This window comes from Chlamydomonas reinhardtii, chromosome 2 (genome assembly GCF_000002595.2).
Source record: "Chlamydomonas reinhardtii strain CC-503 cw92 mt+ chromosome 2, whole genome shotgun sequence".
Taxonomy (NCBI): Eukaryota; Viridiplantae; Chlorophyta; class Chlorophyceae; order Chlamydomonadales; family Chlamydomonadaceae; genus Chlamydomonas; species Chlamydomonas reinhardtii.
Genome location: NC_057005.1, coordinates 9,001,115 through 9,013,983, shown reverse-complemented (window position 1 = coordinate 9,013,983; position 12,869 = coordinate 9,001,115). Strand labels below are relative to the sequence as shown.

General features: G+C 57.9%; 2 protein-coding genes across 3 annotated transcripts in view; both read left to right on the top strand.

Annotated features, from left to right (window-relative positions):
* Positions 1–268: 268 nt before the first annotated feature.
* On the top strand, positions 269–2,784 carry CHLRE_02g143027v5 (uncharacterized protein). 2 transcript variants are annotated; one of them, XM_043060205.1, is made up of 3 exons: positions 269–712; positions 1,043–1,443; positions 2,419–2,784. In XM_043060205.1, the coding sequence occupies exons 1-3, from the start codon at positions 579–581 to the stop codon at positions 2,583–2,585; spliced, it is 702 nt and encodes a 233-aa protein (XP_042927946.1). In that variant the 5' UTR covers positions 269–578; the 3' UTR covers positions 2,586–2,784. The 2 variants fall into 2 exon arrangements, with proteins under 2 accessions (XP_042927946.1, XP_042927945.1); XM_043060204.1 differs by having other exon boundaries at positions 499–712.
* An 8,084-nt stretch (positions 2,785–10,868) lies between these two features.
* CHLRE_02g143007v5 (uncharacterized protein) overlaps positions 10,869–12,869 on the top strand; it is a 2,806-nt gene continuing 805 nt past the window's right edge. The window contains exons 1-2 of the mRNA XM_043060203.1: positions 10,869–11,858; positions 12,123–12,794. Of these exons, the coding sequence (XP_042927944.1) occupies positions 11,493–11,858; positions 12,123–12,794 (1,038 nt within the window). The 5' untranslated portion in view covers positions 10,869–11,492. The remainder of the gene's footprint in view (positions 11,859–12,122; positions 12,795–12,869) is intronic.

Below are 12,869 nucleotides of genomic sequence, written 5' to 3'. Positions count from 1 at the left end.
CAGCCAGTATACTCGTGGCGCACGGCAGTCATCACGAAGTACAGCTGTGGGGGCGCGAGGTTACCAATGCCGGGTCAGTCGGCTTGTCGGAAGCAGTGCTGGGGGATCTGCATGCTGCCACGCCATACCGGAGGCTCGTCCGATTACGGCTGTTTGCAGGCGAGCTGATGTTTGTGCATGGCAATTTGATGTGTGCAGTGGATGTCATGTCGTGCAGTGGCTACTCCCTGCAACTGCAGTGGACTGTTAAGTCAGCTGATGATGTGTACGCGTACCTACTCAGAAGTGTGGCCGCACAACTTGCATCGCACTATCTGTAGACGCTCGACCCACGGTGTTTTGTCTACTACCGCGTGTTATTACATTGACAGTGGCACCGTTGCGCTTGCAGTATTGCACTCGCACTTGTAAGATGATACTGCAATCCTGTCCGCACTGCAGGAGCTCGTGCCAATATGTCTCTCATCTTCCCTCGCACCAGCACATACTCCGGCCCACCTCGTATCCTGACTGGTCTGCTAGACTAACATCCCCAGCCATGGCCGAAGGCACGGCCGCGCCCAGAGCTGCACGCGTCTATGCTGGGGGCAGGCTGGGCGGGCCTGGGTGGCAGCTGGGCGGTCCTGGGCGGCAGCTGGGCGGTCCTGGGCGGCAGCTGGGCGGCCCTGGGCGGCAGCTGGGCGGGCCTGGGCGGCATCTGGGTGGGGGCTGGGCGAGCCTGGGCAGAGCCTGGACAAGGGCTGGCCCAGGAGCCACATACCAATGGGTTACCGGGAAGTTACCATTTTACCAAAGTTTACCGAGGTTTTACCGATCGGCCAACCCATACCAATCCTGACCGATGCTAACCGACGCTGACCATCGGTTTATCAGGGTGACCGCCCGGTAACCGCCCCCATACCGATCGGTTTAATAGGGGCTGGAACGGTAGGGCGAGCCGTTGGAGCCTAGGCAGCCTCTGACTGCCGATAGCAGTTAAAGCTATACGACTGTATTGTTTTCCAGGGGTATGTGTGCTTGTTTTTAAGTCCTGTCGGTGCAGAGTGGAGGTATTTTCTGGATCTTTGTTGCTGTTGACACCGGATGCTGGTGCCGGTAGCAACCCCGCCGCCGCGGCCGCAGCTGACAACGCCGGCACCACCACCACCACCACCACCACCACCACCACCACCATCACCACCACTGACACCAACAGCAGCAGCAACAACAGCTCCAGCAGCAGCAACAACAGCGACAGCCGCAGCCACAGCAGCAGCACCACTGCGGTGGTTGACGGCGGCGACAGCAACAGCGGCAAGCCCGGAGCTGCCGGGGTCAGCGACGGCGGTGACACCACTGCTCACGCGCTCGGCAGGGCGGGCAAGCGCGGCGGAGACAGGAAGGCGGGGGGTGGCGGCAGCAAGGCCGGCAGCCAGGGCACCACTAGGTCGGGACAGGCGGCGGGTGCGGGCGCTCAGCAGAAGCCGCCAGCTGCTGAGGCGGCCACGCCGACACCATCACCGCCGCATGCACGCGATTGCAGCACTGCGCGGACGGGTCGTCGTCGTCTTACACCTTGGTTACTTGGTTCTGGAGAATTTGTTTCTTGGTTTGGCTTTTCAGCGGTTTCGGGTACATGACGTGGACACGCACCGAGCTCGGCCAGCCCTCCGCCCGCCGCCCACTCAGCTGTCAGCACGGTTCCCCCACCCGGCCGGCCCCGCTGCACCGTGCGTGGGCCGGTCCCTGGACGGGTGTGGGGAACCGCACAGCGGTCTGCGCCCGTCCGTCTCAGCTGTCAGCTGTACGCCACTGCATCGTCGCCAGCCTCGCCGCGGCGCATGGGGGCGGGATCCATGCAGCGGCGCCCATACGTCCCACGCTTGGCCGGCGCCAGTACATACTACCAGTACAGCTCGCCCGGTGCAGCCGCCGTTCAGCCCTCTAATCAGCCCGGCCCCAGCTAGGCAGCCACCCTGCTTCACTTGCTCGGCAGCTTTGGCCGGCATCGGTTACTGACATCCGCCACGCCGCTTCTTTCTTCTCCCGTTTCTTTCCGCTTGCCCACGCATATGCTCCATGGGCGCCCGCGGATGCCTGGCTCCGTTCCAGGTGGGTGCATTTTGTGGGTTTCGCGTTGTCGCGGCGAATGGCAGCAGCCTAGTTGCGAGCTGGAACGCGTCCGCCCCTGCAAGCGGCAGCAGTCTCCACGACACTCGGACTCCGTTTGGCGTGCCGAATGCGGAGCAGCGTGGAGCGCGCACCGGTGTCTCGTCTCGAAGGTAACAAGTAACCGCATTGCCGCTGACACTAACTTCTTTCGTGCTGTTTATTGCTAGCCTGGAGCTCGCGACGGCGTCTTGCATTCGCATTCACTAGCAAGCACTTCGTTATCAGGCAAACGCAACAAACGCGTCAAGTGCAACGGAAGCACACCAGCGGCAGACACAACAATGGACGACCTGCAGCAGCAGGACCTCGACAGCGCAAGCGATGAGGACATGGGCGGAGACGAGATTGAGCCTCTGTCGCTTGAGCGTGCGCTGCAGCAGTCGTCGGCCGCCGCCGCAGGCGGAACACAGCCCCAGGCCCCCGCGGCCACCTAATGCGTAAGCGCCGACAGCAACACGGCCACGTACTCCAGCCGTTGCGGATTGCAACGCATAACGTACGCGGCCTCCTGTCGCGGCGGGGAGGCATCCCCGACGCCACACGTCTGATTGCACTTATGAAACCCTGGGAAGCAGCAAAGCTTGACGTCATCTGCTTACAGGAAACCAGGGTGACATCAGATCTGATCGAAACAGCCAGAGACCAGCTATACAAAGCAGCGACAGCCATCAGAGGCAGCGAGTATATCTCTTTCTGGGATCCAGCAAGCACAGGCCCCAACGGTAGCCCAGCAGGAGGAGTCGCAATCCTCCTTCGGGCCTCCCTTATCAGGTCAGAACTGCTTTCTACTACCAACATGGAATTACCGGCAACGTCATCCAGTGATGGGCGTATTATACAGCTCCCGCTGGATTGGGGTGGTCACAGTTTCAACTTGGTATGTGCTTATCTACCGTCAGGCAGTGCATTGGGGCAACGCAAGTTTATTGAACAGTATCTGGCCACATTGTCATCGAATGGGAAACAAAATATTATCTGCGCAGATTTCAACTTTGTTGTCAACCCGCAGATAGACTGCACGAATGCCAATGCACGCCCAGCTGACATCATAACAGCCAACCTTTTTTCGACCAAGTGTCCTGGCTTTATTGACGTCTTCCGCAAACTGCACCCGACTCTGCCCTCCTACACGTACTTCTACCGCACGGGAGAGTCTAACGCTGGCGCATCACGCCTTGACCGCATTATGGCATCAGCGTCCATTGCAGATTATATTGTGTCATGTCGAGTGGAGAATGGCACGCCATCCGACCACCGTATGATTGTCTCACGACTGACACCTACAGCGGCTAACTCAGCAACCCAATTACCGGGCAAGGGCCTCCGGCGATGCAAACTATATTTCATGGACCACAGCGATTTGAGGCAGCAATTTACGGCGTGGCTCGATGAGACCGCTCTTACCATGCCCTCGGGTGCAGCAGCAATAACGGACTGGTGGCCCATGTTCAAGTCATCCATGGTTACATCTGTATCAAGGCTAAACAAATTATCCGTTCAACGACATATTACGGCAACAGAACAGCTAGCAGCCGCCAACACCCAGGCAGCCTTGGCGTTCGCCGCTGTCGAGCAGGCCGCCCGACGGGGGCAGTCACTCGACAATGCAGCCAGCAACGCAGTTGCAGCAAGGGCAGCAGCAGCAAAAGCAGCGATTGAAGCCAGCACAGCAGCAGACAGGCGCACCCGTCATACCTGGCTCCGACTGGGAGAACAACCGAATCCGGCTATGACCAGGCTCCTCCGCCCAGCAGCCAGCTCTCGCCGTATCCACTCGTTGCAAACCAGTGATGGTGGCACCACATCCGATCCGCAACAACTAGCAAAGGAAATGATCACCTTCTGGAGCGGCATCAGCAACGCAGCAACGACGGATCCAGAGGCCCGCACAACTGTCCTAACGGCACTCAGGGAAGCGGGGCGCCGCTGTCCTGTGGCTGTTCTTCAGAGATGGGTAGCCTTGACGTGTCGGAAGAGGAGGTGGCTAAGGCGCTTGCGGCAGCGCCAGCCGGTAAGGCGCCCGGTGCGGATGGTATTCCAGTGGACCTATACCAACGGTTCAGAGACAGATTTACGCCGATCCTAGCAAAGGTATTCTCAGCATCAGCACAGCAACAGCGGTTACCCAAAGGATTTTTGGACGGGGTAATCTGTTGTTTACACAAAGCCGGGGACCCCACCGTCATCGCCAACTACCGGCCAATCACTCTACTGGACACCGACTACAGGACTCTGGCAAGGGTACTTGCAAATCGGTTGTCCAAAGCGTTCAGTCTCACAATCAGCCCAGAGCAAACAGCCTTCCTCCCGCTTCGGCGCATTGCAGACAATATTGCTACTCTGCAACTGGCGCCGCATATTCTACGGGGGTCTGGAGACACCGGAGTTGTGGCGTTTCTGGACTTTCACAAGGCCTACGACACTGTCAATCGCGACTTTATGTTCGAGTGCCTGGAAGCTCTGGGCGTGGGCGATGGCTTCTCTAAATGGGTACGCATGCTGCATGACGGAACCCGGTCAGCGGCGCTCGTGAACGGCCATCTATCTGAGTTCAAAGACATTACAGCCGGTGTGCGCCAGCCAGGGATGCCCACTTGCCCCTCTACTCTACCTGGCAATAGCACAAGCGCTACTGGCATGGCTCTCTCGCCAGGGCTTTGGCATTGACACCCACCAACTGAAGGCATCACAATATGCGGACGACTACTCGCAATTTCTCCGGGCATTAAGTGACCTACCTGCCTTCATAGCAGCTATGGACACATTTGGGCACGCATCGGGGCAACGACTGAACGTATCCAAATCAGAAGTGATATGCATCGGGGATATTAACAAAACAGCGGCAGTGGCGGCAACAGCAGCAGCGCCACCAGCAGCAGCAGCGCCAGCAGCAGTAGCAGCAGCAGCAGCAGCGCCAACAGCAACAGCAACGGCGGCAGCAGAAACTGTTGCTTCAACAACACTACGCGTGGTCGAATCGGCTAAGACACTGGGGGTACATCTCAACAATAACACAGGACCAACCCCAGCGCAGCACATCGCACCCACGTTGGAGAAGGCGAATGCATGCATGAATCGGATAGCCGGTATGCCTTTATCTACTTTTGGCAGAGCTGCAGCAGTATCTGGGTACGCACTTAGTAAGACACTGTATAAGCTAGAGTTTGATGGAATTCCAACGGATGGCTCACTAGAGATAGTGGCAGGGAATGCGGCAGCACTAGTGGACAGGGGTATTTCCCCGGCCGCCTACCGCAACAATCTACACGCGCGGCTGCCAGGAGTGAGCAGCGCTATATTGAGCCTACCGGTGAAATGCGGGGGTTTTGGACTGTTACCGGTAATGCAACACGTGAGAGCACGACATGCTGTATTAGGTATTAGAGGGATAGCAGGAGGTGGTCGCAGGCTGTTGCCGTTTAACCCACCCTGGGCATGCAACCTGAAGAGTGCCATCACCCTGCCGCACAACCACTAGCAATTTTCACAGCTCATAAGCACCCGACCCTGAACAGGCCGGTGATTCTAGGCAAAATTGTGAGCACGGACTGCACATTGATTGATAGGGCATGTACAGCGATGATGCATCTGCCAGAGCCGGCTATAATCCACCCCGAGCGTTTAAATGCGGGACCGTGGGTAGCTCTGGCACCATTATGGGGCAACCCAATTTTAAAGTTCAAGCAGAGAAATGGTGTAGAGGTTTCCCTAGAAGGCGGGTTTGCAGATGTGTGTGGATTAGGGACGATTAACACGGTGAAGGATGCAGTCAGGATTTTGGACGCTTTTGCACGTATGAAAGACAAATTGCAGGAAGGAGGGTCAACAGCAGCAGGCAGGCCCCCTCCCAGGGTGCGTAGCGAGTGCACAAGACTATATAAGGAAGACATTGTTGCGACCGGGTTACTAGGGGTCAGTGAAATACATGGGCTTCCGCGCGCCCTCAAGAACGGCATAGACGCGCTTCAACGGATACAGGCTCTTATTGACCACCTGCCTGAGGGGTGGGCAACCACCGCACGGCATACGGCGAGCGAAGACAACGGTGACATGCATGAGCTAGAAAGAGACATGGTTGATCATATTGTTGGTAGTCTAGGATGGAGAATGGGCGGTGGAGGTCTAATTCCGATCCCCCTGGCAACGGTATCGGTGAAACAGTCGACGTACTTACAGCTAGAGGAATCGTTTGCAAAGCTGTCGGAAAAGCAAGTAGAGTTTGTACGTGAAGCAAAGGGACTCAGTCATACTGCTGTCGTTTCAAATGAAGACAAAAATTGGATCAACAGTACGTATGAACGCCTGTGGAAGGTCAAGTGGGAAGCAGAGCAGAAGGAGGCATACTGGAGACTGGTGGTTGGCGGCTTCTCGGGCTTCTCGATGCATAGGGGACAGCAACGCAAATGCCCATGTGGAGCAACTATGCGGACAGACAGAGACCACCATTTTGGATCATGCACTGTTGCTAACACATTGAGAGTCCACATCCAAGATACGGCGGCTCTTGCTAATGAGGAGGACGACTTACTTGACTTAATTGTCCTACGGGAACACTTATGGCTGACAACTAAGCCGCATCATACAATTGAACAAGCTGTCTGGGATGTAGTCTGCATGGAAGCAACCTCGGCGATGGATTATGGTAGGAGATTGCTATATGCAGCCAGGAACGAGCAAGGAGTGATCGATGGGAACGCAGTAATGGCGCGCATCAAATCGCAAGTTATAGCAGACTTCTGGTCTAGGTTACAATCGTATGTGTGTCTTGGCGCCAAACCGAGGGGGTGGGACCGAGTCTCGCCAGGCCACCCTTGGATTGAGCGCAGAGCAGATCCCTACCGTTCCAGCCCCTATTAAACCGATCGGTATGTCTGCGGTTACCGGGCGGTCACCCTGATAAACCGATGGTCAGCGTCGGTTAGCATCGGTCAGGATTGGTATGGGTTGGCTGATCGGTAAAACCTCGGTAAACTTTGATAAAATGGTAACTTCCTGGTAACCCATTGGTATGTGGCTCCTGCCCAGCCCTTGTCCAGGCTCTGCCCAGGCTCGCTCAGCCCCCACCCAGATGCCGCCCAGGCCCGCCCAGCTGCCGCCCAGGGCCGCCCAGGGCCGCCCAGCTGCCGCCCAGGCTCGCCCAGCTGCCACCCAGGCCCGCCCAGCCTGGCCAGGGCCTGCCCCCAGCGTAGATGCGTGCAGCTCTGGCCGCGGCCGTGCCTTCGGCCATGGCTGGGGGTATTATGCTAGGAGACCACATTGGGGCGGAACTGTCAGCGGCTCCCTATTGGTCACCCGCAGGTAACTCATCACTCGCTGCCCAGCCACGATGGTGCGTGCCTTATGCTCAAGGTAGGGGCCTGCCCTCTTCCCTCACACACACCGTGGGAGGACTTGTAATACCTGTACTTCTCCAGCTGCCCCCCCCGCATGGATGGTAATGCACACAGATGTTTACAAACAGCAACCCTGACAGCAACATTGGGAGCAAGGTGTGCGTCTTCTTCTTCACCCCATACCATCCATGATCATCCCACTGCTGATCTTGCCATCTCCCCTTGATGCTTCCCAATCCACGTAGTCTACCAAACCACAACTGTGCAGCATGCATTGATGGCATTTAGCAGCGCCGCGCCTCCTCCCTACGTCAGTGTTTCGGCCCCTAACCTCACCAACCCCCATAACCCCCCCCCCCCGCACCCACCTGGCCCCTGTACCCTCGCCAGCCCAGAAGGCCATGTAAGAGCTCCCAATTGTAGTGTTTGTTAAGTGGGAACATATGGGCGAGAAGTCTGGGGCGAGGCCTGTGGGATCCTTGGGGCGGCCTCGCCCCTGCCGAGCCCCTGAACCCCCCAGCCGTGCCCCCAGCGTGCCCCCCAGTAACCCTCCGGCAGTCGCTGACGGCCGAGCTCCCACCGCCGCGCTTCCTGAGCTGTAAACTTACTTTAGTAATGTAGTTGCATGTAGTGTATGCTTCCTGAGCATAGGAATGCACATGAGCAGCTGGCTGTGTCGACCGAGGCAGCAATGAACCCCCCCGGTCACTGCTGTCACTTGGCGCATGGCTTTAGCGGTTGATATCAATAGTCTGTTATGCATTTAGAGTACTTGTCCCAGAAATTCGGGCTTTTCGGGTGTCTCAGAGAAAGTGGTCGAGCGTCCCCCGGCCGGGGGACGCCAACCCATGTTTGTCAACTCGTCAAGTTGTGTATTTGAACTTGGCCACACTGTGCATATTGACTAATGCCTATAAAAATCAATCAACCCCAACACCCAAAGCCGTCCAGGAGTGCAGAGAACTTTACATCACCGGGTTGAGGCCGTTTTCTCCTTCTTACATCCTTCCTAGTACACTAAGTTAAAAGCTGACATCTTTCCCAGTACATTACGCAGGCCTTCCGTTGGGGTCTGAGGGAAAAACGCTAGCCTCTGCATGGGGTTCCTGGGCCTTCAACTTCAAGAAGTTTAATATATTTACATATGCTGTGATAACTGATATACCGGTATACATATAATATATATACTACATTTCATTATAGAGCGTTTGCTCGCTCTCCCTACGTCAGTGTTTCGGACCTTAACCCCCCCCCCTTAACCCCCAGGGGGGGTCACTCTGAGGCATGGGCCAGTACAGCCCCCCTCACACCCCCCCTTGGGTTACGGGGCCAGGCGGGTAACCCCCTCATGTGGATAACTGGGCCAGACGGCTTACCCCCCCCACGCAGATGAACGGGCCAGGCGGCTAAATGCCCCCTTTACCCTGCTGAAGCTGTCGGTCCCGCGGCCGCCCCACAACCCCCGTCCCGTTCATTAGAGAGGCACTGCAGGCATCCAACAGCTGTTACAAGACCGCAGTGGTCGTGCCCCGCCTTGCCCCGCCTTGCCCCGCACAAGACCACGCACAGGGACGAAGTCCCTTGCAGCTGAGAAGTCCACACTCAGCCTACCTCCAAGCTGATTCACACAAGTGACTAGGCATGGTCTGGCCTCCATGCCTAGTCCATAGCAGCCACTTGAGCACTAAGCAGCACCGTCATGGACACCATGCGCCAACATCGTAGCATATGTCCTAGCTCGCTCCACCATCCATCCCTGCGGCAGCAATGTGGTGCATGGTGTTAGACGGGATTGAAGGGATGGGCCCGTCCCTTGCCCCAAAGCTGCCCTCCCTGTCCCCAGGACCATGCCACTGCCTTGCAAACTTACTGCTTGACTGCAGTCCTCGCGCCAGTAGCTCACCTGCGGGCTTGACACCATCCAGCCGCGGGAAAGGGCACGAGCACGGTGGGCTGTAACCTGATTGCAACGCCATAGCAACTGTAGCCAGCTCCATGCCCTGCGGGCTTGACACCATCCAGCCGCGGGAAAGGGCGCGAGCACGGCGGGCCTTAACCTGAAACCAAGCCCTAGCACCAGCAGCTAGCTCCATACCCTGCGGGCTTGACACCAGCCGCGGGAAGGGGCGCGAGCACGGCGGGCATTGAGACTGACCGCGCGCCATCAGCTCGCAGCCCAACCTGCAACCTTGACACCAGCCGCGAAAACGGGCGCGCGCACGGCGGACCTTGAGCTAATGTACGACATTGCGCCTGGCTCAGCGACCTGCGGGCGACGAGCGGCGCGAATGTTGACTTGTGGACCCGCACATTATGTCCATAAAACAAACTCCTGGCAATGTTTCAGTGCAATGCACATGTTACCTGAGCCAGCAATCACAGGGTACTACGCCGGGCCCATTTGCAGAGTGGAAACGCCCCGGTCAACGCGCGGTTGACTTTGTTGACCGGCGAGCTTGTGATGCCAGCTCGTTATCACGAGCCAGCCAGCTTCATTACTCCATTCAAGATTTGCATTGTTGACACTGTTGCTGCATATAGTCGACAGGGTTTATCGCGAACGAAGGCATCCGCCGCTCGAGCACAGTCGTCTCAGAATCATAGCGACGCAAAGAATGGTTGATTAGTCAAATAGCCTAATTCATGTATGTGACACAGGTATAAGTATGAACGCAGAACTGCAAGAGTTGAAGTGAACTCCTGAAACGCTCCATGCCGCCCCATGCCGACGTTACATGGCAAGCCAGGGCCCCGGGAAACGTTGTGTTTATGTTATGTATCATGACAGAAAGATTATGGCTCTGCTACCTCGAAAGAGCGACAGGTACACGACCGAAACGTTGAGAATTATGACGCTCGTCGTTCCCGTGGGGAATGGCCTTGTCTTAGTGCATTGAATGCATACAGGTTCACATATGGAAGCAGAACTGGCTGATTGTACATCGCTACTTGGCGTTTAGACAAAGATGGTTTCGCGTCCCCCCGCCGGGGGATGCCCAAATGACTTTCTCGTAGCCTCCAGGATTGACCCAGGATTCGCGCCGCCGAATAATCTATGTGTGTAAGAGACTACTTATTGAAGTCGCAGAATTGGTACGCCTGTGGTGGATGTGGCTGTGAGGGCTCTTACCCTACTTCGGTCTATGCAGCCACCTGCGTGGCTGCTTTGGTGTGCTCAGCACCGCTATATTGCATGCTAATGTATCTGAACTATGATTGGGGAGAAGGGGCGGGGCGGGGCGGGATGGGGAACGGAGGGGCAGGGCTGAAGTCGGCAGGGCGGGCACGCGGGTACCACTCCGGGGGTCAAGGGCGGGATCGCAAGGTCTATGCCCAGACTGTCGCCCCGACCATGAATTGACATCCCATTACACATAATAAGGTCCCTGGATGGTGCTCGGGCATAATTTTGAGCGAGAGCTCAAGTTGAAATGCTATATGTCGCGCTCGCCAGGACCCCGCCAACTTAGCCTGAAGCTATTTTGATGACATCTATACGAGAATTAATGTCGACGGCAATAGATTCAGGCCCCAAACAGCGCATATGCGAGATATGGGCTTCGGTCAATTTCGCGACTTGAGCCCCGATAAGCATAATTTGGACCTTTGCCGACCACTTCTGGCTGATGATGATGTTGGTTATGTACCTACAGAAAGGCGGCGTCTAATCCGTGCGGTAGGATTTGCCCCGGGGCAACGTCCAACGTGCGGGTTTGGCTGGGACAAGGGGGGTCAGCTTTGTACAGCTGGAAAAAGGGCTGAGCCCCCGCGGGATGCTTGGGGCCGGCGACTCCAGCGAGCCGATCAGCACATAATAGCCCCCTGTTAGCCTCCAAGCCACTGCACAAGGCACGGAACTGTGGTTAGGGACATCCGTGACGGAGCCAGGGCGGGGAGCCAGCATGCGCGTGGGGCCCAAGCGTGCCTTGCCAATGCGCAATGGGGTTTGCCGCGTTCATCTTGTTCACTTTCTTCAACACTAGCTTAATTTCACCATATATACCTACAATGCCAGGATTGCTGGACCGCCGGCTCGCGGGGCTTGACCTCCGAGAGCTGTATGCTGACCTGTACCAACCGGACATTATTCATGAAGCAGCCTCAAGCCCTGACGTCAAGGGCAGGCGAGTGTTGGCGATATTAGTGGCAGCGAAGGCGCCGCCCGAGGAGCTGCTCGCGCCGCCTTTTCTGGCGGCCGTTGGCCTCCGCGGCTGCCACGCTAGGGCTTTTGCCGCGGCTGGAGCGGTTGCCGCACAGGCGCAGGAGTGGGCGGGCGCGGGCGCGGGCGCGGGCGCCGCGCTGTGCTGTGAGGCCAACATAAAGGCGGCGGTGGTGGCCACCGCCGCGATGGCCCGTATGGACGCCAACCCGGACGTAAGTGGTATCAATGGATAAGGGACAATTTGCATGGCTCTTTGGCTGCGTGCAGCGCCTTCAGAAGACTTTAGCTGACGGGGCCGACCCGCGGGTGGGCAGCGCCCGCGGCTGCGCTCGCTCACCCCCTACATTCCCGCCCCACCCCCCTGCCACCTCCAACCCCAGAGCCGCCCGCCCCCCCCCCCACACAGCTTTAATCTACGCCTGTTTTTGCGCTTACTTTTGGAATTCGTCTGCTTCGCCTGCCCCGCATCCCAACAGGAGGAGGTGCCTGTGATGGATCAGCTGGTGTCTGCAGAGCTGCTCACGGCGCTCTGCCACCTGGGCGGCGCTGATCTCAGCACGCCGGTGGCAGTGCTGTGGGAGTGTGAGGACGCCTTCGACTTTGCCGGCCATGATGACTGCACAAGCATGTTTGACTTCACCTTCGGCCCCCCGGCGCTGGCGCACCAGCTGCCGCTGGGGTCCTGGATTGCCATCGCGGCGGCCCGGATGGGCCTGCCGCACCTGCTGTGGGCGGCACTGACATGGGCGCACACGTGGGACGACAGCGTTGCGGGGGTGGACTGGGGGCCGGACCCAGGCATCGGTGGGGACCTGGTCGGACAGCAGGCACAGGATGAGTTTGAGGCCTACATGCGCAAAGTCCACCGCATCCGCCAGAACAGCGTCCTGGGCCTCGCTCTCTGGCGCCAGGCTGTCATCGCCAGGCCCGCCAACATAGAGAGCGAAGTGTGGGCAGCTGGGCTGTGCGGCCGCATGCTCATGTACATGCGGCCGCCGCTGGGCTGCGCCGCTGGCCGGGCGCTGGCCATGACTGTAATTCATCAACCTCAGGCGCTGCAGCAAGAGCAGGAGTTCATGTCCAGCCTAGCGCTCAGCCTGCGCTCTGGGGTGGCCCGCCTGCAGCAGCTGCGTGCGAACGGCGTGCAGGTGCAGCGGCAAACATATGCCGCAGCATTCCAGCAGAATGAGATGTTTGCGCAGTCGGCCATGGACTTCCAGCAG